This window comes from Arabidopsis lyrata (assembly GCF_000004255.2).
Source record: "Arabidopsis lyrata subsp. lyrata unplaced genomic scaffold ARALYscaffold_5, whole genome shotgun sequence".
Classification (NCBI taxonomy): domain Eukaryota; kingdom Viridiplantae; phylum Streptophyta; class Magnoliopsida; order Brassicales; family Brassicaceae; genus Arabidopsis; species Arabidopsis lyrata.
Window position 1 is genome coordinate 12,916,508 of NW_003302551.1, and position 26,062 is coordinate 12,942,569.

A 26,062-nucleotide genomic window follows, 5' to 3' on the forward strand; every position below is an offset into this window, starting at 1 on the left:
CGCGGACCAGAGACTGCAGCAGCTTGTGGTGGAGGGTTTGTTTTTACGGTGAAACCAATTGCTTCTGTTTTTGTAGTTTCTGTGAGGTGAGAAACATTGAGATTTTGTTCTTCTCTAATGACTCGTGAATAGACTTGAGGAAGGGATGGCAACGGGTCTTCTCCTGTGATGGTGGAACGAATATGGCTGAAACGTGGAATATCAAGACCAAAGAGAAATTGATGAACGCGATCGTCTTCACGTTCTTTGGCAATATCAGGGGCTGCTCCACACGTACATGCACGACCAGTCTGGTAGTGTTGCAGCTCTTCCCACAGCTTTGACAAACGACCATAATATTCAAGGGCGGGTTGGCCGTTCTGTTTGCACCCAGCAATCTCGTCCTTGAGAACTTGCTTGCGCACTCCGTTACTAACAGAGAAGCGAGAACGAAGGCTTTCCCAGAGAGTTGAAGCTTCCGAGATGAACGAGACAGTGGAACGAATCTTGGGATCAATAGAAGTACGGATCCAACCGATTATCATTGAATTTGCAGCAAGCCATAAACTCAAATCAGGATCGTTAGATGGCTTCGGAGTGGATCCATCAATGAAACCAAGTTTCTTTTTGGCTTGAAGAGAATTCTTCAACTCGGTTGCCCATTCGGAGTAGTTATCTTCCTTCAACACGACAGAAGAAATAAGAGCACCAGGGTTGTCATTCCTCCTTGTCCTTTTTCTTCTCCTCCTCTTTTTTCTTCTCCTCTTTCTCTTTTTTCCTCTCCTCCTTCTCATTCCTTTCGTTCTCATCTTCATCCCTTTTCTTCTGCTTCTTCTCCTTCTTCCTCTGTAGCTTCATCGAGGCAGAACCAGATGATGAAGATAAACATGAACCTGAAGTACGTAGCCAACAAGACGAAGAAAAAGAATGATACAATAATGCTCTAAAGAGTAAAAGATGAGGTATATACTATGGAGAAGGAAGAGAAAGTTAACCTCCTTTTTTGTGGATGGAGTTAAAATGGATCCCTGCGAGATAGCTCAAATGAATGACCCTGTCGGGTTCTTTTTGAGACTTGGGCAAAAACTCCATGAATGGAGTAAGTTTGATTGATGTAATGAGTACTATTTTGACTCCATACACATCAGCAACGACTCTCAATGTGACTTCATCGCCCCATTCGGAGTTAGTGGACATATTCTTTACATACTGGGAGAAGTCCATATTATTCACAAACCCTTTGTAAATCTTTGGATGAGATTTAAGCTGATCATGAGAAAACAGAGTCATCAATCAATCATCATCCAAAACTCATAATCATCATCATATGACATTAATACACGTAAAAAAAAAAAGAATCGGCAAAGTTAGGAAAAGTTTCAAGATAGATTTACCTGTTTTACGATTTCTTGTCTAACACGTTTATGACAATCCGAGGTTTGATAAAATTGATCAGCTAAAGCACGGAACTGAAATAGAATTAACAGAAACAAGAAAAAGGGTTATTCATAATACGATTCAATATATATGTCAAGCTGATTGAGTATAATTTTATTTAGAAACATTAATTACCTGGCAATTTCTATCACTTTTCATCTTGATTTCGGTGTAACCTTCCCATTCCAATCTGAAAATCCAGGAGAAAAAAAAACATATAGTCGAAATTATTGGGCAAAAACTTTTGAAAAAGTTTACAAAGAACAAGCGATTGATACCTATACTCAAGTATTTCGCGATCACTAAAACCGTCCAAACACAACGACATCATCGTCTGAGTGTTAGGCATTTTTTAGAGTTGGGATTGATCGATGATTGATACAAAACAGAGTCTCTTCTCTCTTAGAAAAGATTAGGGCTAGATTTAACGTTAATCGGATTTTTTTTTCTCCCACGGTTAATTGTGAATTATGGTCATGTTATATACTACAAGAACGAAAAAAAAAAGGAAAATTACCGACAAAAAAAGTTAAAAGGAAAATTCACCGGCCAAAACAAAAAAAAGAAGTCCTGCAATTTCACATTTGCTTTTTGCGGATGATAGTCTCTTTTTCTGTAAAGCAGATACAGAGCAATGTAAAACGGTGATGGATATTAATGGGAATTATGGTAAAGCCTCATGGCAAGAGATAAATCTCAGTAAATCATCGGTCATGTTTGGTAAGAGCGTAGCAACCCAAACAAAAGATCAACTTAAAAACATCCTTGGAATCACTAAGGAAGGTGGCATGGGTACCTATTTGGGTATACCAGAGAGCTTAGGAGGTTCGAAAAGTAAAATCTTCAATTATGTCCGGGAAAGACTTAACGAACGGATTATTGGCTGGTCAGCTAAATTTATGTCGAAAGGAGGGAAAGAAACAATGATCAAATTAGTGGCTTTAGCACTCCCGACCTATGTTATGTCTTGTTTTAAACTCGCTCAAGAGTTAACTTCTAAGTTAACAAGTGCTATTTCCAATTATTGGTGGAGTTCCAATGGGAGAGATCGTGGGATCCATTGGATAGCTTGGGAGAAAATGTGTAAGGATAAAGAAGAAGGAGGTTTAGGCTTTCATTCCCTGGATTTTTTTAATGATGCAATGTTGGCTAAACAGTATTGGCGATTAATCCAATTTCCGAACTCATTAGTAGCTCGAGTACTAAAAGGTAGATATTTCAGGAATATTCACCCTTTACATGCAAAGAAACCAAACTCACCTTCGTTTGGTTGGAAGAGCATTTTTTCGACTAAAAGTCTAAGCGGGAGCTATATGGTCATTAGGTTCGGGTTTTAACCTATCGGTATGGCGAGATCCTTGGATTCCTGATGTTAATCCACGACCCGCAAATGGAAGAGGAAAATCATTACTTCCAAGTTTGATGGTTAACCATTTAATTAATCCGGCTTCTAAAGAATGGCATCTTCCCATTTTACAAGATTTTTTGGATCCAGTGGATATTCAGCTTATTAGAGGACTGACTATTAGTCAAGTTTATAAACCAGATAGACTTATTTGGCATCATACAAAATCAGGAAGATATACAGTTAAGTCAGGCTATATCGGGTTGCTCGAGAGTTGACAGGAACGATTGAATGGGGCCCAAATTATAAAATATTACAAGCACTTGCTTGGAAAGTCAAAGCCCCTCCAAAAATAAAACATTTCTTATGGCAAATTGCTTCTGAATCCCTACCAGTGACTTCAAAATTAGCACATCGATTCAATGTGATATTATCTGTAAAAGGTGTGAGATGACAGAGGAAACAATAAATCATGCTTTATTTGAATGCCCTCATTCTCAGGAAGTATGGGTATTATCCACAATACCTACGGCCTCCGGTATATTTCCTCTAAGCTTGGAATTTTTAAATCTAGATTATCTTTATCGGAGGTTACCATCTACTCCAGATGGGGGAGAGATCACATACTGTTATGCTTGGATTTTGTGGCTCATATGGAAAGATAAGAATAAAAAGGTTTTCAGGGGATTACAACCAGTACCCATAGATATTTTAAATCACGCTTTGAGCGAAAAATTAATGTGGGAAGAAGCTCATTTGGGACCGGTCGAAACTAGTTCTATCACGAAAACTTTGGAAAGCCCAGTTCAATCAATAAGATGTCGGATTGATGGCTCTTGGAAATATTTGGATCCAACTATAGGTATAGGATGGTGGTGTTTTCAAGGAATGGATCAGACAATACTGCTCGGTGCAAAGTGTCTAAGGAGATGTCCCTCCCCCCTTCATTCGGAGATGGAAGCTTTAATTTGGGCTATGAAGAATATCCTTTCAAGAAGGATCGATTGTCAGGTGTTTGAAATACATTGTTCAGAACTAGTCTCGATGATACAGTCACCTGAGGAATGGCCTGCTTTTTCAAATCAGCTGGATGAGTTTGGTTTACTCCGTGACTTTTTTCTATTCTTTCGCTTTCTCTCATTTCTCGTTTATGTAATGTTAAAGCGGACTGTTTAGCCCGTTCTTCTAGACTTTTATTTTCTAAAGTTACATTTGTAAACTCTTCTCTTCCTAATTGGGCAACCATCAAAGAGTTTTTTCTTAGTTAATGTGTGGTTGACAAAAAAAAAAAAAAAAAAAAAAAAAAAAAAAAAAAAAAAGAAAAGTTTCAAGAAGGAATAGTTCATTCATTTATTTGCGTATGATTTGTTGAGATTTGAGTTCTTGATTAAATCCTGCAACAAAGAAAAGAATCAGTTAGAAGAAGAAGAAGGCGTCGCCGGAGAAGAAGGAGTCGTGAAGAGAGTCAACGACAAAGAAGGAAGCACAAGTCAACAATGTTGGGCTTGAGTGTTTTTGTAATGGGCTGCAGAATGAATTAAGGCCCAAGTGAAGAAGTGTTTTGTTTAGTTTAGTTTAACTAAGTGTAAGTTAGAAGTGAAGTGAGTTGTTGGAGTTGTCAAGAGTCTAAGAAGAGTTGTTAGTAGAAGCATGGTCTAAAGTATGATTTAAGTGTTAGAACCTAGGAGTATGGTCTAGTGTGTAAGAGTCATGATTAAGGTTCATGTGTCTAGAGTAGCCAGTGGAGATAAACCACTATATGTATGCTTGTAAGTGTCTTGTAAGAAATATCTTTGTGATCCAATAAACAAGATGTAGACAATTAATGTTTTCTCTCTTCTCTCTTACTTAACGTTTATGTCTTTGTGTTAAAACAAGAATCTAACCAAAGACTTGAGAGAATGAGAGAACAAGGTTCTCTTTGTGTTTGTATTAAAGTGAGTGAGTGATACACAGCACTAAAGAGAACAAAGAGAGAATAAGGTTGTGACCTCAAAGAGTGTGAAGAGGTCCAAATGTCAACATGATTTCACTCCTATATGTGCCACCTATCCCACACACACAAATAATGAGTCTTTTCCTACATAGGACGCCTACCTTTTGATGTATTCACTATCTTCTTAAATTATCAGTATCGTCAAATCTTAAAATTTGACATTCGCTTAAATTTAACTCGTATTTATTTGCATCTCCGAAATTCTATCTTTGGTGAATAACCTTTTTAGTCAATTGGTGAACATGCTGAGTTAAATCTTGTAAGACTATTTTGAGGAAGACAATACAACAATGAGAAATCATTTAGTCGATACATGACTTACATTAAGTACTTGAACTTGAAAATACATTAAAAATAGCAGACTAGATCAAAGAGACCACACACCAATTCTTATTGGAAATTTCATTTAGTCTACACGACTTATTATAGAAGGTGGAGTGGACAATGGCTACACCATCATTACCTTGTTCTACAAGTCTTAATTATTAGCCCCACCAAGGAGCCTCACCACAAGCTGGAGGTTCGACCCATCCTTGATGAAATAATCCCCGAGCGTCGCATCATCGTCGGCCAAGACCTTCCCTCCGAAGTAAATTCTCTGTTCATCACTCAAGGTTCCCTCTTTAGCTTCAACGAGTGATTTCAGCATCTTGATTGTGATCGTGTCATCTGTGACATCGATAGTCACAATTTTACCCCCCACACTTTTCACAAAAATTTGCATGACTACAAAAGAAAAACACAGTTAAATATCATATAATATCAAAACACATATAAGCTAAGAAAGACATAAATAAAGAAAGATATCTCTCTATATATATATATGTGTGCCTTATTGTAAAACCTTTAATTTAACAAGAGAATTTATGCTGTTTTTGAATAAGTAGTGAGAAGTAGTGAGAAGTATAGTGAGAAGAGAGAAGGAGGATGTGTGTTTATATAGACTCCTTCTTGGAAGGAAGTGTTACATTTTCTTGAAATTTCATATCAAAATAATAATAATTCATCTCCTCTCGTCAGCGTCATACTCATAAATGATGCATTTTCATGATGCATTTTCATGATGCATCTACTATAAATTTATCTGAAAATATTTTTGAATCTCAATGTAAAATCTTGTCATTGTAAATATTATTGATGGTATTTAATGTACGTAAATGCTTACAAAACTGAAGTTCTAGTTTGTATAAGCAAATCAAAACTTCTTAAAATTGTTTTTGATTATAATGACTCCTTGTTGGCTTCGCAAAACATGAATAAAGATAATCTTACGTGGCTACAATTATACACTTACGTGTTGAAATGCGTTTATATTATTGAAACTTTTTGTGGCACACGAGGGACTCCCTCACAAATGCAACAAATGATTAGAGTCATTAATAATCATATCATACAACTCGTTAGATGCAGGTATTTTAATATACAACAGATGAACCAAACAATTCATCAAAATAGCCTTAACCAAATTCGATATATTACTGTTGACTTAAAAAAATTGATGTTAACGTTGCGACTCCCACAAAAAGACTTTTTTATTTAATGAAAACTTATTTTAAAATTGAAACGACTTTATTCTGTAAGATATTATCAAAAACATCATTTTAGTGTAAAGTTTCAAAATACAAGATATATATGTAATCCTTTTATTGATTTGAATTTCTTGTATTAACTGTGATCATGCAATATTTTTGGTTTATCATCATCTCATGCTTGCCTTTTCGAGAGAGTATATTAAACGTGTGCCATAGAAAAGATAGTAAAATTAATTATTTTTGGACGCTGATGTTGTGTCTTGATGACTATCTCACATTCATGTTGTGTTTTATAATGAGTCTCTCACGCACAACTTGTCAAATGCATATGTTCTTAATTTAACAAAACAAATCATCCTCTTGTTCAAATATTAAATCATCCTCTTGTTTAATACAAATCATCCTCTTGTTCAAGTATTATATCATCTTGTAGTTTAATACAAATCATCCTCTTGTTTAAAACAAAATAAATCATCCTAATGCACAAGGGCAAAAAATAAAAATAAAAAAGGCAAGAAAGATTACATAAAAATGGTTCTGATGAGAAACAGAGCCCACCACTCTCATTTTTCCCTTACCATGAAAGAAATTGGATGGTGCATGCGGTCCTCCTCCTTGGAAGGAATTGTCACATTTTCATTTGAAATTTTATATCAGAAAAAAAAAAAAATTCATCTCTTCTCGTCAGTACGTTAATGCTTTAAACAAATATTTTGCCTTACATCATCGTAACGTGCACTGCGCATGTCATGATGCATCTACTATAGTCAGAATGGATCTTTAAAGATCGATGACATTTGGTTGGTTTTATTCATAAATATCAAAAAACAAATTTTAAAAAAATAAAATCAGAAGAGAAATGAAAGTTGTAGCCGAAAACGACCCAAATTTTACAGCATCTCAAGCAGTGTGCGAAACGTACGTCAAACATAAAGTTAGATGTGATATTTTCCGGTCATCCGTGTATCCATGGTATCATTTATGACGGGTAGCATAATTTGTTTTCTATGCATATATTATTTCGTAATTATGTATGTCTTCATTTTATATTGTACAAATATAAATTTGTTTATATGGTTAATTAGGACTCATGTTTTTTTATTTCTGTCTCTCACCATCACCATCATAAACTTTGTATTCGAGGGTTCATTAATTTCATGCTTGAACATTACTATGTAAGCTTATAGTGGACTTTTGTTGTGTAGACATATCTGCCTAATCTAGGCTAAATCCTCTTGTCCACCGTCTCATAATTATTTTATGATAGGTTCAACAAACGTGACACACCTCATAGTTATTAGACAGTGTTTTTTCCAAGATCCAAAATTTATTACAGAACTGCTGAAAGTTGAAGCTATCTACTTTTTGGGTCGTCTTATTGGGCTCTTATTTTTGTAACGAAGAAAGCTGAGTGGAGCTCGACCTTTGTAAAACTTAGTGGCAAAACATATGAATCCAAAGGGCCATACTCAGTGTTAGCCACATCTGTGTTCAGGACAGTTACTAGAAGCTCGGTATATCCCAATCCCGAGTATCAAGAGTACCATCATTCCTAGCTTTGGAGATATGATCTAAAAATACAAAATAAGCATCAACATACAAAGCAACCAACAATTACATGGTTTCCTAATAGCTGAAAAATGACTTGTTCTTGTTCCCAGGCAAGGCATGAAACCATCTTATACATACTACACATCTACTCAGGAATATCAAGTTGAAGAAGTATGTGGCATTAATATTAAGATGAGCACAGTGAGTGACTAGAAACAACCATTTATCAAGCTACAATAGTAAAGTAACAACAACTCCTACTAACATTTACCTCCTACAGGGCATCTTGGCAAGATGCCTTTTCTTTATCATCTTTGCAGCGTGCCAAAGCCCTCTCAACAAACCCACAAGGCGATTCCAGGCTACACGCATTGAGAAAATTTCTTTCCAATGTAAATTGTAAAAAATAAATAATTACTCAGCACAACAATATACAGTGGCCAATCTACTTCACTTGCTATATGATCAACCATTGAGAGAAGGAATCTTACCTCAGGCATGGCAGTGGTGTGGTCTTTCGGCTTTGGCTTTAAAGTTACAGATTAAAGGAAGACTGGGGAGTTCAGTTCTTGAGGATATGTAGCTCTCTGATGACCCTGTCAGGTTGTGTCATATAAGGCTTTCGTCTCCAGAGGACTCTGGTACTGATTTTGTGGGGAAACAGGATGATGATTGATGAGTGCTTGGTATTCGATGCTTCCAGTAAGCATCATTAGAGGTACTAACAGCTGCACCAGGCTGAGAGAATGATGAAAAATGAATACTAAGGTTTCATTATAAGGTTAATCTAAAATAAATAAAAAAGACTCTGTACATAAATAAATAAATAAAATCAGGAATTGATTCTATGCAGTATTTCTTGGTAGCTAACGGTTACAGTTACTATCACTCTTTCACCAACTTAGTCACTAGCATTCTAAACTCAAAAGATTTATCAGGAACACATTTGATCAATAATAAGCTGTACGCAGATCAAATAAGCTAAAGGACGAGAATTTACTCTACTCCCTCATGAAAGTAAAAACTGAACCTGCTGAGAAGGTGGTTGGGATGAGTCGGTTTCCTGCCTCCAAACTTCTGTTTGGCTGTAATTGACTATTGCTGGTAGTTCTGTTGATAATGTACAGGTGGTGTGGTTCAATAGTAGAGTATGAGTGTTAGCAGCGCCAGGAGTATAATTTTGATCAAGGGTTTGAGGGGTCGTCAGTAAAGTTTCCCAGGTTCGAAGCAGGAGTCTGATTGCTGTAGTTTGTACTTGGGTAACTTCCAGCCGTTTGGTTGTTATAATTTGTCAGAAGATGTCTGGTATGGCGTATATCCACTGTAATCTTGTGCCGCATTTGCAGTTCCAGACGTTGATGAGCTAGTGAAGGATGCGGTATTCGGTATTTCTTGCACATTGCCTGTGGCTGGCCCTATGGGCTGTGGATGGTAATAGTTTGAATTTGAATAGTTCCCATTCTCCACAGCCTGATTTTCAACAAGAATGTGCTTTCCATGGGGCACTGTCAGACCCAGTTGAGTATTGATATGAATATTTATTCGCTTGGCTTCCATCAACACCATATTGATTCTACATAAAAGAGAAAGCATTAGTAGTGGAAAATGGTCTGGGAATTTTTTACCACATAAAGAAATAACTAAAAATAAGGAACTACAAGTCTCATAATAAACATATGGCAAATGCAAAAGAAGACCTACTTTGGTATCAAGAAGCATATCTCCGTTGCTGTCAGTAATGATGTTAGCACCATGAGTTTTTAGCCATTCCTAACACTCCTCCATACCATCGGTCTCCTTTTCATCAGTACCATCGCTTGCAGCACCAGTAAAGCCCAACACTTGGACTATGTATGAGACCGGGATTGTAGGACGACAACTACGCGACATAAAATTCACAGCCTTGTAACACATCTTCTCCACATAGAGATCTGCAAACATAACAATTTCACCATATCTTTACATATCTAGTTTAAACATATCAAAAGAGTTTTCATGTATCATATGACCCTTACCCATGAGGCAACTATTCATGTTTGGTGCAGTCTTGTAGAGTCTGAAGAACATAACATAATTTCCTGATGTGACAGCTGCACGAACTGAAAGAGCATGTCTGACTGCTTCATCCTTCTTATCTTCTTCAGATAATCTACAAAACAGAGGTCACAAAATTACTCAATCTCATGCATACAAACCCAATTCAAAGTGGTAGTAACCTCTTTGCACTGGTAGGAAGAGATGTTACAAAAACTCAACTATCAGGTAGGTGGAGTGAACATTTATAATTCCAATATTAACTCAAAGAAATTGTGTAGCAAACCATATTCTGATATTTCTACGAAACCTTAATTTATAAAAGTTTCTCATGGAGCATCAATGCATCATGCTTAAACGGAGCCCAGAGATGGGAATTTAAAGGTACTAACCTGGACATGGATGATAGCAGTTCTCGGTTGTTGTTAGAGTGTAGAGTATATAGAGTAGACTGTACGCAACAAACTCCAGAGAGCATCCTTCTATATCTTCCGCATAAAGAGTTTTTAACTGTGACAGGCACTGTAACAAAAAAAATATATAAATCAATTTAGCAAGGCTATATATACCCTAAGAGTTATAGTCTCCTCAGGAATAGACAACAGATGTATTCTCCAAGACTTGATGGAACGGTATCATTATATTGCAGAATCAATGCAAACAAAAGCCACAATCCATAGTAACAAGTCCTCACAACTATGCTCTCTTTTGCAAGGTTCTCTCTGTTTTAACACTTACCATTATAACTGTAGCATCTTCCCAGCTATTAATCACAATCCGTATCCAAGTTTTACTAAATTGATTTAAAACCTAGAGGCACAACTCGACCCCTAATTTTCCACTTGGTAAACAGGGAATTTCATAGGGAGAGAATAGTTGCCAGCTGTTTCCAAACTCACTTCACACTGAGGTCTTACATGACATGCTGCTCAGTGTTTAATACCGAGTTTGATCTAGAAATTCTGAATGATTACTATTCTAAAATTTGATCAGTGTGTGCTAGCGTACCAACCTGATTATACTCAGATAAATCCCCTGCCTCCAAAGCCAATCTAGCATGTGTTTCATAAACCTGAAATAGAGATTGCACATGGAACCATCATAAACATGCTAATTGGGTGATAGGTCTTGTAAATAGGATAAACCTTCCAACAGGAAATGGATCCTACATGCAATAACACTGGACATTATTCGGGACTCAGTTATGTACCTTAGCTGTTAAATGATTGTGTATCCATTGTACTGTGAGGTCTTGGCGAATAGACTTTAGTTGATCACATTTAAAAAGATAATTCTTTTGAGAATCCTGAACCATTATTAGAGCTTTTGCCAACACATCTTCTGGTCTTACCTGAAAATAAGTCAATCAAAAATATCAGTCATGGTGTCAAAAAGAATACTAGGTATAAGAATATAAGATAGTGATATTTACGGTGGCAGGATCTGGCGCAGAAGTCAGACGGAGATAACGTTTCTCAATTTCCTGGCAAGTGCCTTTAACAGTTAGTGCATCCCAGTCAATGTCTTCTACAGCTCTGCTGCCACTTTCATCAAAAAATTTGCTAAGCCTCAAGGCAGTGGCTCTTCTAGAATGCAAATTTCCAACATTTGCATTCTTAGGTTTTGTAAGATCATTCCCTCGGTTGTGGCCTTGAACTTTTTCAAATCGCTTGGAACGACTATCACGTCGCTTCTTTTCCTCGGCAGAATTAGCAAGTGCCATTGCACTGGAATAGTAAGGTGTCAAATCCTTGTCACTATCACTAGATGCCTCATCATCAATGGCAGTAGCTGCACCACCAGAAAAACGCTGTCGCTTGACAGGCCGCTGAAAACTTTTTTTTGCAGAATTTTGCCCAGAATAAGTGGGCTTGAAGCCAGTGGCAGCATCCACCTTTTGAAAACTCTCAGAGCTCTACAAAATTTCCGATTATCAGAACGATTGCAAGAACCGAGTTCTAACAGCTAAATACACATTAAACCAACAGCTAAATGCCTTCTTTTCATTTCCCTCGACCAGACATTAATAAATAATAAGGAAAGAGATTGGTTAACCTTTTTGTTGTTTTCATTTTGGTGATTCGAAGCTCCAAATTTAACAGCACTGCTAAAAGTTGAAGCTGGCTTCACAAAAGGTTTTCCTTCCACTAACGGCTCCCATCTACTTTTGGGTCGTCTTGTTGGGCTCTTATTTTGTAACGAAGAAAGCTGAGTGGAGCTCGACCTATGGCACAGTGTAAAACTTAGTAGCAAAACATATGAAGTAAGTGTTTCAGACATATAATAGAAAACGAAAGTTATAGATCATGCAGGCAGGAGTGGATGGAGGAAAAAAAGGCCGTACTCAGAGTTAGTCACATTTGTGATAGTGACAGTTGAGAGAGGCTCAGTATCCCCATCTCGAGTATAAAGAGTATTATCCTCCTTAGCTTTTTTGACGATCTAGAGATACAAAAATAAGCATCAGCAATGCAAAGGAACCATAAATTAACATGGTATCCAAATAACTGCTATGTGATTTCTTCCATAAAAGGCATGAAAATATCTTAAACATACTACACATCTACTCGAAAGATCAAGTTGAAGAAGTTTATCCAAATATTGCAGTAATATTAAGATGATAGTGTGTAACTAAAATCATCTATCATGCTATAATAGTCCAACAACCAGAGCGTCTACAATTCCTACAAACATTTACCTTCCTCAGGGCAACCTCGCAAGATGCCTTTTCTTTATCATCTTTGCAGCGTGCAAAAGCCCTCTCAACAAACCCACGAAGCGATTTTGGGAAGGTTCCAGGCTACAAGCATTGACATTATTTGTTTCCAATGTCAATTACTCAATTGTGAAAAAGAAACAATTACTCAACACACAAATTTACGGTGACCAACATTTAATATATACTTCACTTGCTAGGTCATCAAGATTTGAAAAAAGGAATCTTACGTCAGGCATAGCAGTGGTATGGTCTTTAGGCTTTGGCATTGAAACACTAACATATGCAGGTGCTTGGGCTGCACTGGCTGCTGTACTATCTTTATCCATTTTGGTAAAACCTGATGGCAAGTTTGAAGCAATTCTAGGGTTAGTTGGAATCTGTACTTTGCTTACCCTTTGCGAATCCACTGACGGTGCTGTCTGAGTAGGCTGGCGATAGCCTAAAGGTGCCTGGTGAAAGGAAGACTGGGATTTCATCTCTTGAGGATATGTAGCTCTCTGATGACCCTGAAAGGGGGGCTCGTATAAAGGTTTTGTCTCCAGAGGACTCTGGTAATGATTTTGAGGTGGAACAGGATGATGAGCTTGCAGACTTGGTGCTTGATGCATCCAGTAAGCATCATTAGATGTACTAACAGCTGCACCAGGCTGAGAGAATGATGATAAAATGATTACTAAGTCAGTATTCAATAAAAGGACTCCCATGATAGAAAGCAATCAGAGATCATGTCTAAACTGTCTGCACATAAAAAATTTAAGAATTGACTCTATGCAGTATTGCTTGGTAGCTAACAGGTCAGTTACTATCACTCTTTTCCAACCTTAGTTGATTTATAAGGACAATAACACACATTTTATCAAGTAGCTGTAAGCAGAAAAACATTCTAAACTCAAATAAGCTTAAGGGCGCAAATTTACTCTACTCCCTCATGAAAGTAATATCTGAACCTGCTGAGAAGGTGGATGGGATGAGTCAGTTTCCGGCCTCCAAGGTTGGACATAAGACGGGGCAGGGTGACTATTTGAAGCAGGCATTTCACTAGTAACACCAGGAACTGGAAAGCTCTGACTATATGCACTTGTGGTTGTGGTAGACAGCTTTTCGGTGCCTGGGGCACAGGGGACTTCTGTTTGGCTGTAATATGCTGACCATTGTTGGTAGTTCTATTGATAATGTACAGGTGGTGTGGTCGCAATAGTAGAGCTAAGAGTGTTAGCAGCGTCAGGAGTATAATTTTGATAAGGGTTTGAGGTGTAATCCGTATAGTTTCCCTGGTTCGAAGCAGAAGTCTGATTGCTGTAATTTGTACTTGGGTAACTTCCAGCCGTTTGGTTGTTATAATTTGTACTTTGGTAACCTCCAGCAGTCTGATAATCAGCAGGATTGTAGTAAGTTCCTGAATAACTTGCAGTCCCAGCATAAGATCCTGGATTCTGAAATGAGGAAAGAGGCTGAGGAGCACCTGTGTTTTGATAAGCCCCTACAGGCTGAGGATATGACTGGCTAGGTTGCTGTTGATAACCACTGTAGTAATTGGAATATCCCGTGTTTGAATAATTGTGTGGGTCAGAAGAGGTCAGGTATGGCGTATATCCACTATACTCTTGTGCCACATTTGTAGTTCCAGACGTCGATGAGCTAGTGAAGGATGCAGTATTCGGTATTTCTTGCACATTTCCTGTGGCTGGCCCCGTGGGCTGCGGATGGTAATAGTTTGAATTTGAATAGTTCCCATTCTCCACAGCCTGATTTTCAACAGAATGCGCTGTCCATGGAGCACTGTCAGACCCAGTTGAGTATTGATATGAATATTTATGTGCTTGGCTTCCATCAGCACCATATCGATTCTGCATAACAGAGAAAGCATTGGTAGTGGAAAATGGTCAAAGAGTGAAAAGAAACAGAAATATCATCTCAGATCAAGACTATATTTACAACTTAAGATGCTAAAGGCCTCCCACACAGTCTCAACTCTCAAGTCTTTCTAAAAGGACCTCAAACATAGAGTCATCATTCATCAATAGCTAAGTTCCTTAACCAAACTTAACACTTAAATGGTAAATTACTAGTGAAAATCATACGGCTCAACAGAAAATTGATGAAAGGTCTATTTTAAAGTAGAGAATGGATTTCTGAAATATTCCGAGAGTTCACATACCTAGCCTAGAATCAAAATTACTTTTTTTCTGCTGCATAAACATATTGACATGCAAAATTCCTCTTAACCATTACAATGGTGAACTAACAAACATAACTTGCTGTAAGATCAACATATCTACCAAAGAAAACAAGAGTAACAAATAATCTGGAGCAAACTAAAATCACCAAATTCAATTCACGCAACAACGCGAACGCAAAAATGGACCCAATGCACAAAATATCACTTTGAGCTTAAAAGAGACGCAAGAGAATGTTATTACCTCAATGGAATTAGGGTCCATTGGTGCTACGGCCTGAGTGTTCCCTCCTTGATTCATGCTATACCATCAACGTCCTGCAACATCATCACACATACGATTGAACTCGTTTTTCGAATGAATAAAGCAGAAAAACTAAATTCATCCAGAGATAAAGCAGTAAGAATCTGTACCAGTGAAGCTCCAATTTGTGTCTTCTTCATTCGTGTGAAGAATCGAATTGAAGATTGTAGAGTAGACCGGGATTTGAGATCAAAACCAAAACAAGGTAACAGAAGGAAACGAATAGAACTGAAAAAAAAAAAAACAAAGGCAAATAAAAGTATAAATCTAAAGGGAAACAATGTCAAAAAAAATTGTTAGTTAGTTAGTGATTCATGTTATCAAGAGTGAGAACTGTTTGGCTGGAGAGAAAAGTCAGAGGAAATCGCGAGAAAATCTATGAAGAAAAAGAAATTTCGATGCTCGACTTTACAGAATCCTTTGATGAAAATTCGACTTTACAAAAGCTATTTTTGTTGCAAAATGTTAATCCATGAGCCGACATTTACACGTGTGTTTCTTTTTTATCCACTCAGCGCCGCATGTGTAACAAAACTCGTATTTGCATCTGTGAGGAACAAACAAAGAAATCAAATCAATACCTTGGTAAAAAATGCAATTATAAAAGTATGTGAAGTAAAAAAAACAGAGAGTGAACCTGCATGTCATGTGGTTGCAGCCATAAGCTCGTTCGACCATAGTGTTATCAAAAAAATTACGGAATCACTTTTCCCGCAAAAAAAAATTTTTGGCGGGAAAATTTTTTGGCGGGAAAAAATTTTACGGGAAAATTTTACAAGGTATTTTAAAGGTTTTACAAGTTTTTACAAGTGTTTTGGCGGGAAAAATTGAGGGATCACTTTTCCCGCCAAAAAATATTTTGTATTTTGTGGACCTAATTTTGTTATATTACCTTATATATTTATGATATCTTTTATTAAAAGGAAGGTAATTTAGTCATTTTGTACATAAAAATGGGTATTTTTAAAAATGGACAACCAAATGGGGCATTTTTGAAAAGGGGTATTGAAAAAGGGGCATTTTTGTGAGTCTCCCAAGATTATTTACCATTAAAATAGGTAACTTCTTTGTAATTAAAGAAACATTAAACGGAATAAGTAGATCACTACAAGAAATCTACAATGTAAAGTCATTTAATTAACAACAGTTTAGATTCGGTTTCATGCCTTTTCTCTCTGAGGACGACTTCTGGGGCGATCTTCATTTCCCCCTTTTTCTTCTTCTGATTTCTCCATTCTGGAGTGTAATTCCGACGGAAACCATCGTTTTTTGGGTGGTTAATTTCGACGGTTTGATTCTGTCACGGTTTACGGTTAACAGTTTTACTTTTCCTTCGATTTCGAAGGATAACTGTAATCGAAAACCGCCATGGATATACACCTATATATCTGTCGGAATCCTTCAAGCCCTTCTCTCTTCAATCTCTGTGTCCTATCTAAGAATTTGTTTACTGAAAAGCTTTCGAATCATGAGTGATAATGTCCGGAAATCGCTTCAAGATCTGAATTTGGGAATCAATGATACCCCAATTTCACTTCCGTCTGAATTGTGTGGGAGGGCCGCCACAATCAATCGTTTCAGTCTGATTGTCACTGTCGTGAACCCCAGGAAGCAAAACCTGCGAGCAATTGCTAACCAGATGCCAAGGATTTGGGGCTTCGCCGACTCGTGCCGCGGAAGAATTCTGGGAAATGGAAAAGTTCTTTTCATTTTCCAGACTGAGGAGTCACTGAATCTCGTCCTTCGTCGGGGACCATGGGCGTTCAATGATTGGATGATCTCGGTCCACCGTTGGTATCCAAACATCACCGAAGAGGAGATGAAGATCATTCCTTTCTGGATTCAAATTAGGGGAATTCCAATTCTCTATCTCTCTGAAGCGATGGTAAGATACATTGGAACCCAACTGGGACAAGTCGTAAATGTTGATTATGATGAGAATGCAGCAGCCACTGCGGAGTTTGCACGAGTTTGTGTGAATTGGAATTTTGATATGCCGCTGCGTTTTCAAAGGAATTTCCAGTTTGCTGTGGATGAAAACACAATCCTGAAGTTTCGATTTGAACGACTTCGCAATTTCTGCACAAGATGTGGTTCCCTGAAGCATGATGCAAAGGAGTGTTCCCTGGAATTTGAAGACCCTCCAATGGATGACAGTGATGATGATAATGATCATGCAGACCATCAACCACCACAAGTGAATGTTTCCGACCCCGCAGTCACTTTGCCAACCATTGCAACTGCTGTAGAGATTCCAGGCCTGGGGAAATCAAAGGCTCACACAGAATTCATCATCACTGAATCCAGTGAATCGTCCTTGCCAAGTGCTTTTGAAGATGTGGAACTCACAGCCGAGAGACTCCACTACCTGTACAACAAGTTTGCAAAAGGGAAGGATCAGGTTGGTATACCAAACACAGTGTCTTCTTTCGCGGAGGCTGACAACAATGGTTTCTGTTTCAACAAACGTAAGAGGAGTGAGTGGGAAGTCTACTACCAGCAGCGCGAAGAAGAGGAAGATCTGACGGTCCTGAGTCAGATTCGTAAGAAGGAGAAGGCAGAGTCTCAGGGCTCGACTTCTGGTATCAAAATGGACAGAGGCGCGGGGGGCCCGGTACCCCCACAACCACCATGAGGATCGTATCCTGGAACTGTCAGGGAATTTGTTCGCCGCTAACTCAAGCAAGATTGAAGCGGCTGTGTCGTATAGTAAACCCTGACATATTATTTCTGTGTGAAACTTTAAATATGTGTAATATTGTACGTGATTTCTCGTGTGTTCTAGGATTTAGTAATGTAATTACAGAACCCCCTCATGGTAGGAGTGGTGGTCTAGCTATGATGTGGATGAATAATGTATCTCTATCTAAAGTGTATCAGGATGAACGTATGATTGATGTATTTGTCAAATATAATGATAATGGCTTTTATTTATCAGGTGTTTACGGACACCCTGTTCAAGGCCTACGTCATTTATTTTGGGAACGTTTGGAGAGAATTGGTCTAGTAAGAGACAATGCTTGGATGCTTATAGGGGATTTTAATGAAATCATTTCAAACTCAGAAAAAATAGGAGGGCCAAGACGAGAAGAATGGACTTCAGAGATTTTAGAAACATGATCTCCACTTGTGATTTGATAGACCTTAGGTCCAAAGGAGACCGGTTCTCCTGGGTTGGAGAGAGACATAATCACACTGTCAAATGTTGTCTTGATCGTGTTATGGTAAATTCAGAATGGGCTGGCACTTATCCTAATGCTGAAGCAGAGTTTATGGAATTTAATGGCTCCGATCACAAACCAGTCCTAACTTCCTTTAACCTCAATACCAACGTCACTCATAAACCCTTTAGGTTTGACAAACGTCTACAACAAATCCCGGAGTTTGATACCATTGTTGCGGAAGGATGGCACTCTTGTAAGCTTCATGGAAGATACTCCATTTGTGACCAAATTAGGAATTGCAGACAAGCAATGTCGAAAGGCAAACATAGGACGAATATGAATGCGGCAAAACGCATTGATCATTTTCAAACCAGATTAAATTCTGCTATGGAAAGCACAATTAGCAGTGAGAGACGTTGCATACCTTACCTTCAAAGAGAGCTGGCAAAAGCATATCGAGATGAAGAAATATATTGGCGTACAAAAAGCCGCAAACAGTGGCTAAAGGATGGTGACCGCAACACTGCCTATTTTCATGCATGTACAAAAACAAGGTATTCCAAAAACTACATCACCTCAATTCAAGACGAACATCATAACATACACCGTGGAGACAAAGAAGTCGGAGAGCATGCTCAAGCTTACTTCAAGAAAGTTTATACTTCGAGTAAAATCCCAGTCTCGCCTATAGATTTTGGGGATTTCACTCCCACGGTCACACATGATATCAATGACGAGCTGACTCGGGATTTTGAAGATAAAGAAATATATGATGCTGTTTGCTCTATCGGTGATGACAAAGCCCCCGGCCCCGATGGTTTAACAGCACGTTTCTACAAATCATATTGGAATATCATTGGTGAGGACGTTATCAAAGAGGTGCGCGATTTCTTTTTCACCTCCTACATGAAACCAAGTATCAATCATACAAATATCTGTATGATACCCAAACATACTAATGCAAAAACCCTGAGTGACTATAGACCTATAGCTTTGTGTAATGTCCTTTATAAAATTATCTCAAAGTGCCTTGTTAACCGCCTTAAACATCACTTGGGAAATATTATTTCGGATTCACAAGCAGCCTTTATTCTTGGGAGACTTATAACAGACAACATTCTCATTGCCCACGAGGTGATGCACTCCTTAAAAACTCGTAAGAGAGTCTCCCAAAACTATATGGCTGTTAAAACTGATGTTACAAAAGCTTACGATAGAGTAGAATGGGGTTTTTTGGAGACCACAATGAAACTGTTTGGGTTTTCGAATCAATGGATTGAATGGATCATGGCTACAGTTCGTTCTGTAACGTATTCAATTCTTGTGAACGGTTCACCTCACGGGCTGGTCACACCGGAGCGGGGTATTAGACAAGGCGACCCTCTTTCCCCGTATCTATTCATTCTATGTGCAGATATTATGAACCACCTCATCACAACAAAAGCAAAATCTGGGGAAATTTGTGGTGTGAGAATAGGGAATGGTGTTCCTGCCATTACTCATCTCCAATTTGCAGACGATTCACTCTTTTTCTGCCAAGCAAATAGCCGAAATTGCCGCGCTTTGAAAGAAGCTTTCGAAGTTTATGAATACTATTCAGGCCAGAAAATAAATACAAATAAATCCCTTATCACTTTTGGATCCAGAGTTAACGGCAACCTTCAAAATCGCCTAAAACACATTCTGGAAATTCCAAATCATGGAGGTAATGGGAAATATTTAGGCCTACCTGAACAGTTTGGCAAGAAAAAGAAAGAAATGTTTGCGTATATTATCGATAAAGTGAAGCAGAGAACATCAACTTGGAGTGCACGATACCTATCACCAGCCGGAAAAGAGATCATGATAAAATCGGTAGCCCTTTCAATGTCGGTCTACACAATGTCTTGTTTTAAACTACCATTGGGAGTAGTCTCCGAAATCGAAGCTCGGCTCATGCGATTTTGGTGGGAAAAGGGTGATCAAAACAGAGGCATCCCATGGATAGCGTGGAAACGGTTACAGTTCTCCAAGAAAGAGGGAGGTTTAGGTTTTAAAGACCTTTCTAAATTCAATGATGCCCTACTAGCTAAACAAGCCTGGCGAATCATTAGAAATCCAAACTGTTTACTCGCTCGGCTTATGAAAGCTCGTTACTTCCGCGATGATAATATTTTGGATGCAAAACAACGTGTAAAACAGTCTTATGGGTGGGCCTCCGTGTTAGCTGGACTGGAAATTATCAAAAAAGGTTCAAGGTTGATCATAGGCGATGGTGAACTTGCTCGTTTGGATGGTGATAACGTTGTCCCGACTCACCCACCTCGACCAATCCGAAGCATTAATGGCAGCTCCGACATTACCATCAAAGAATTAATCTCTAATACAGGTTCATACAGGTTTTGGAACAAGAATGCAATTAGAGACAAAGTCATTCTAGAGGACCGTAACATATTTGAACAATTTCACCTTCCACAATGTATACAATCAGATAAATTAGTCTGGCATTATAATAAAACAGGGGAATACACGGTCCGCTCGGGTTATTGGCTAATTACTCATGAACATCAATACCTGGCTGCTCGTCCAGAAGTACCTTTCGGTTCGCTAACAATGAAGAACTCCATTTGGAAATTATCAACAATACCAAAAATCAAACATTTCCTTTGGAGGGCAACCACAAAGGCTTTAGCCACAACAACACGTCTGAACACCCGCGGCATGAAGTTGGATCCAAAGTGTCCGCGCTGCTGTGTGGCCAATGAGACCATCAACCACGTCCTTTTCACATGTCCTTTTGCAACTATGATATGGAGATTATCCAATGTTCCTTTACACTCACTACAATCTCCTTCCGCAAACTATGAAAGTAATCTCTTAAAGGTATTGGAATTACAAAAACTGCAGGGTTTGGAAACAGAACAGAAACTTTTACCACTCTGGCTCCTATGGCACATATGGAAGGCAAGGAATAAGTACGTCTTCAACATGATCCGAATGAGCCCCTCTATGGTCGTCCTACAAGCGAGAGCAGAAGTGCATGAATGGGTTGATAATCTTCAGTCTAGAGAACCTTATGATCAAGCGTTAGCTTTCGACCAAATTGAGCAACATTGGAGGAGACCCCCAGCACCTTTTCTCAAATGTAATTATGATGCCGGATTTGATTCATTAACACACCAAGTTACGGGTGGGTGGATTTTGAGAGATGATAGAGGCAATGCAAATTTCTGGGGTGCGTCCCGTCTACCAAATGCCATCACGCCCCTTGAAGCAGAAGCTAAGAGTTTACTGGCCGCAATGCAACAAGTATGGATTCATGGTCATACTTCGGTTATTTTTGAAGGCGATTGTCAGAACCTCACAAAGATGATTAACGGAGAATTTTATGATATCACAATCGATGGTATCTATCAAGACATTTTGTTATGGGCAGCTAAATTTCATTCTTTACAGTTTGTATTTGCTAAACGTTCTTGTAATAATGCGGCTCATTTGTTGGCAAAACATGGTGTTCCTGTTCGATGTTTTTTCTCTGAAACTTGTAATCCACCAAGGTGGTTATCTCAACAATTGTATGATGATTTTTCTTATTCATTAATATAATTTTATTTTCGACGAAAAAAAAAAAAGATTCGGTTATTAAACCGACGTCATAAACCAACGCAAAAGTGCTTTTGGACCATTTTTTATTACGGATTCAATTTGGGTTCTTCTAATTTGTTTATTGGATTTAAGGCCCAACCACTAAACACATCAACCACTTCTTCTTTCTTCGGAGAACAATTTCATCCTCTTCTTCTCCAAAGCTTCTTCTCAAATCCAGAAAACATGAGTTTCTTCTTCTTCGGAGAATTCAATTTCATCGAAGGAATCATGGGGTTTTTCGTTTCCCTGAACTTCTAAGTAGATTTCAAGCGTTCATTGATCTCATCGTTCATCGATCTCATCGTTCATCAGTCTCGATTGGATACTTTCATCAATCTCATCGTTCATCAGTCTCGATTTGATTTTTTTCTCATCGTTCGTAAGGTTTGAATTTCTTAAATTTTGTTCACATATGTAGCTTTATGTAACTAGGTCTTTCACAGGCTTATCTCTGTAGACATTGATTGGAATTTTGAGTTTGGAGATCAATTTCAATACATGAATCTGAATAGCTTGAGTGAAATTTGTAGGTGCTCAATTTCTTGTTGTTTTGGTTGTAGAATTAACTTTTTTTTCAATTCTGTGTTACTTTGTGTAATTTTAAATATGAGAAGGTGTAATTTGATGCAGGTATTCTACATACCATTGTCTTTCATCGTGCGCTTGGTCTTATCTGCCCTAAAGATATTGATTTGGAGCTTTTTGAGATCACTTACGTAAGATTTCAGTTTCTTTCTCTCCTCTCTATGGTTTTTGTTATGATACAGAAGGGAGCTTACTAGTTTAACCAGATGGGTGAGTATGCTTTGATTTTGATATATTGGTGGGTTTTCCTTTTTTTCCCATATGTCACAGGTACAATGCAGTGAAATAGAAGTGGAAAATAAAATTGATGAAAAGATTGAGCAATTCATAAACTGGATTGAGAAACACCCAAACAAGAAGAGTCAGGTATATACGGACAGCAAATACTTGATTTCCATTACATTGACATTGTATTGATAGACTTCCTTTGAAAGTGAACGACATTGTATTTTAGCGTTGGTTTGAGTTTGTATGATTTTAAAGTTGGGCTTTGACACTTGAGTGTTCTAGTTTTTAAAAAGTTTCTACTTTAGTTGTCTGTATTTTGAGTCCAAAGTTAATACTAACGTCTTGTGTTTCTAATTTTATAGGTCTAAATTCTACAGATGGAAAATCTCTTTGCTCCACCTCCTCTTGGACCAGAATTAGCAAGTGGGAAGTGGAAAGTTCATGTTAGAGGTTTGTATATGATATATTTGTAAGACACTACTTGTATATATGGGATGTTCTTATAATTAACATGAATCTGGTTTTTAGATTTACATGGGAATATTACAGAAGAAAGTGTCTCAGGAAAGCAAGTGTGGAGAATATCAAGTAAGTGAATGTATTCTTATAAGATTAACAACGTTAAGAGTACTACAATTTTAAAATGCATTACTTCTATAGGAGAATGAGAATAGTGGAAACATAAAGCTTGCTAGTGCTCTTGAAGTTCTTCTTGAAGCTTGCAGAGACATTCAATTCCATGTAAGTAAATGAATGTTCTACTATAAGATTAGCAGTTCTAAGAATGAGAATTGTAGTGGTGGAGTATATAGATTAACAGTTCTAAGAATGAGAATGAGAACTGGAAAAGAGAAACCTCCTCAGGTTTACAAGTTCATTAATTTTTATAGGAGAATGAGAATGGAGGAAACATAAACCATGCTACTGCTATTAACAACGTTCTGCATCAAGTATATCAAGTGACAAGGTAACTATCTAATTTAACTCTGTTTTGGAAATCTATGACTCTGTTCTAGAACTTGTATTGATAATTTTATGATGATATTTTCAAATTGTATAATTCTGGAACTTGTATCTAATTTCAGGCAAGATGAAGTGTGTATTACAGAAGCAACAATTTAAGAACTATGGAGAGCTAAAGACGAAGATAAATTTGTGATGAAGACAAATTTATATACACGTCACTTATATTCTATGATATTGTTTCTCTGACATTTAAATTCTATGTAAAAACAATTTTTTTTTATTAATTGAGATTTTATACAGATTATCATTTGAAATTGTACATATTTGACTAGAGTAATATATATAGCATAAAATGTAGTATTAATTATAGAGATAATTAGGCCAGAGGTAAGGATCTGCTTCAACACCGTCTCCTTCCCTGAAGCGAATGAACCTCCCCATCTGTCCCTCCGCTCCTGAGAATCTCCAAACTCCTTGTTCATCTTTGGACCACCCGCCAAGCTTAACCCGTACCATGCCCGTGATTCTTTCATTAGTCACCTCCATCATTTCACTTATTTAAGAACCCAAACGAACCATGTTAGAGAAAGTCAACAGGTTTATATCTACAAACTATAAAGAATAAAGCTCCTTACTTAACTCTCCCCAAGTATTCTTACGGTCGTCGCTGAAGTTGTAGACTTTATGAGGTTTTTGTAGTTGGTGTCTTGAAGATTTTGCATCTCGCCCCCAAGCCTATTTATTGGGTATCCAACTCTTTAGGTTAGGTGTTTAAATTTCAAAATCCCGCCCATCTGGTTTCGTAAAAGATTCGAACCAGAGATTTTTTTGAGACATTATGCAGGTTTGCATTTAATGTCAGTCCTCTCCTTCTTTCTGTCGCCGCGGAACAATCCCATCCATAACAGAGCCGTCGCTTCTTTCATTTTTTGCCAAAAAAGTCTACTCTCCTATCCCACTCGCATGCATACGTCACTGCCTGGTTATTTCGTTATTTTTGTCAAACCGAAGCCCAAAAATGAAGCGTTATTTCCATGCCTTTGTGACAAAGCAGTCAATTACCTATTAGCAAATTATCCTCTCTGATTTTACCTCTGAGCTAAGTGTCCCTTAATTATATACACGTCGGTAGTATAACTGACTCAAAAAGGAAAAGAGTTTTTAACTTTTAAGTCACATGAAACTGTTGTTAGAATCAGTAAAACCGACGCAAAGATTTAGTCATTAAAGTAAGTGTCGGTTTAGTAACTGATGTGAAGATACTTAGCGTCGAAGGTTATTACGTCGATTATGAAATCGTTGTTATTTGTTTTAAGTCAGTTTGTAACTGACGTAAAAGTCATAATAAACTGACGTCAAGTGACGTCACAACATTCCTTAAATTCCTTATCCAAGATCCGGATAGAGTTAAACCCGGGTAAAACCCGGATCCAAATGAATTAATGCAAAAAAACTCTATAAAAATGTATATGTAGATATATGTTCAAATATTCTTAATATTATAAACATTTTCTTAATTTTAAATATATAAATTATAATAATTATGGTGAAGGTTCGAACAACAATCACGTTGAAGTAAGCCATAATTCTCAAAGTTCTGAGATTCCATCTTGTAAAGATTTAAGTTGGAAATGTTGAGGAAACCATGATTGAAGATTGAGAGAAAGAGATAATGTATTGATGAGAAAAGTTTTGGTTACTACAAAAACATTACAATGGTGGCTACAACCTTTATATATAAAGGAGATTAGGTTAAAAAGACCTAGAGGAAACCACCGGGTCTCAGCCAGGCACGTGTCTCAGACAGGCGGGTTTATACTTATCCCTGCCAGTTTGGATCTCTTTGCCTAGCCAGGCGGGTGTCTCAGCCCGGCGGTTTCTCAATATAAGTAACTTGTGTTAAATATCTAACTATTGATTTAGTTAGTATTAAACACCTTCTTGATTAACACTCCTCCTCAAGTTTATACTACAATATTCATTGGTATAAACTTGACACTTATGCTAGTAACCTCATTAAAAACCTAAGATCGGAAAACCACGTGGGACAAAACCGATCTTAGGGAAAAAGAGTATTACTGACATAAGTGGAGAGGTATCTCAAGGATGTGTGAGGTCTACAAGCCCAAGTTTTCCATGGATAAATTCGCAAACTTGGGTACTTGCTGCCTTGGTGAATATGTCGGCCAATTGGTCCGAGCTCTTGGTGTAACAAGGTAAGATAGTACCATCTTCGATCTTCTCCCGAGTCTTGTGGCAGTCCGTCTCTATATGCTTGGTCGTCTCGTGGAACACGGGGTTAGTAGCAATATGGATGGCTGCTTGATTGTCACAATGGAAAGTGATTAGCGTCTTTTGCTCGATCCCAAAGTCCTTTAGTAGAGCCTTTAGCCATGTTAACTCATTAGTGAGCTTCTTC

The 26,062-nt window shown here is 37.8% G+C and overlaps 3 protein-coding genes and 1 long non-coding RNA gene across 8 annotated transcripts; 1 reads left to right on the forward strand and 3 right to left on the reverse strand.

Annotated features, from left to right (window-relative positions):
• Window positions 1-696: 696 nt before the first annotated feature.
• LOC9313593 (OTU domain-containing protein 5-A) lies at window positions 697-1,765 on the reverse strand. The gene is made up of 5 exons (XM_021026195.1): window positions 1,695-1,765; window positions 1,552-1,606; window positions 1,374-1,448; window positions 975-1,179; window positions 697-872 (listed from the first exon to the last, which is right to left on the reverse strand). Exons 1-5 carry the CDS (start codon window positions 1,763-1,765, stop codon window positions 697-699), a joined length of 582 nt encoding a protein of 193 aa, XP_020881854.1.
• Window positions 1,766-4,990: 3,225 nt separating this feature from the next.
• Window positions 4,991-5,706, reverse strand: LOC110228444. The gene is made up of 2 exons (XR_002331995.1): window positions 5,602-5,706; window positions 4,991-5,483 (listed from the first exon to the last, which is right to left on the reverse strand). It is a non-coding gene; the product is annotated as an uncharacterized LOC110228444 (long non-coding RNA).
• A 3,415-nt stretch (window positions 5,707-9,121) lies between these two features.
• LOC9313595 (SAC3 family protein A) lies at window positions 9,122-15,513 on the reverse strand. The gene is given in 15 exon segments (XM_021026197.1): window positions 9,122-9,310; window positions 9,542-9,771; window positions 9,856-9,989; window positions 10,267-10,315; window positions 10,318-10,396; window positions 10,887-10,946; window positions 11,085-11,225; window positions 11,307-11,789; window positions 11,930-12,098; window positions 12,219-12,316; window positions 12,573-12,674; window positions 12,821-13,240; window positions 13,541-14,440; window positions 15,014-15,087; window positions 15,184-15,513. Coding segments are annotated over 14 exon segments (3,111 nt in total). The 5' UTR covers window positions 15,071-15,087; window positions 15,184-15,513.
• A 6,471-nt stretch (window positions 15,514-21,984) lies between these two features.
• On the forward strand, window positions 21,985-23,957 carry LOC9313596. Of its 5 annotated transcripts, none has more exons than XM_021026931.1 (8): window positions 21,986-22,248; window positions 22,495-22,580; window positions 22,720-22,815; window positions 23,040-23,120; window positions 23,206-23,265; window positions 23,338-23,418; window positions 23,568-23,644; window positions 23,763-23,957. In XM_021026931.1, the coding sequence occupies exons 4-8, from the start codon at window positions 23,055-23,057 to the stop codon at window positions 23,797-23,799; spliced, it is 321 nt and encodes a 106-aa protein (XP_020882590.1). In that variant the 5' UTR covers window positions 21,986-22,248; window positions 22,495-22,580; window positions 22,720-22,815; window positions 23,040-23,054; the 3' UTR covers window positions 23,800-23,957. The 5 variants fall into 5 exon arrangements, with proteins under 5 accessions (XP_020882593.1, XP_020882590.1, XP_020882592.1 ...); XM_021026933.1 differs by having other exon boundaries at window positions 22,731-22,815; XM_021026935.1 differs by having other exon boundaries at window positions 21,990-22,248; window positions 23,040-23,127.
• Window positions 23,958-26,062: the final 2,105 nt, after the last annotated feature.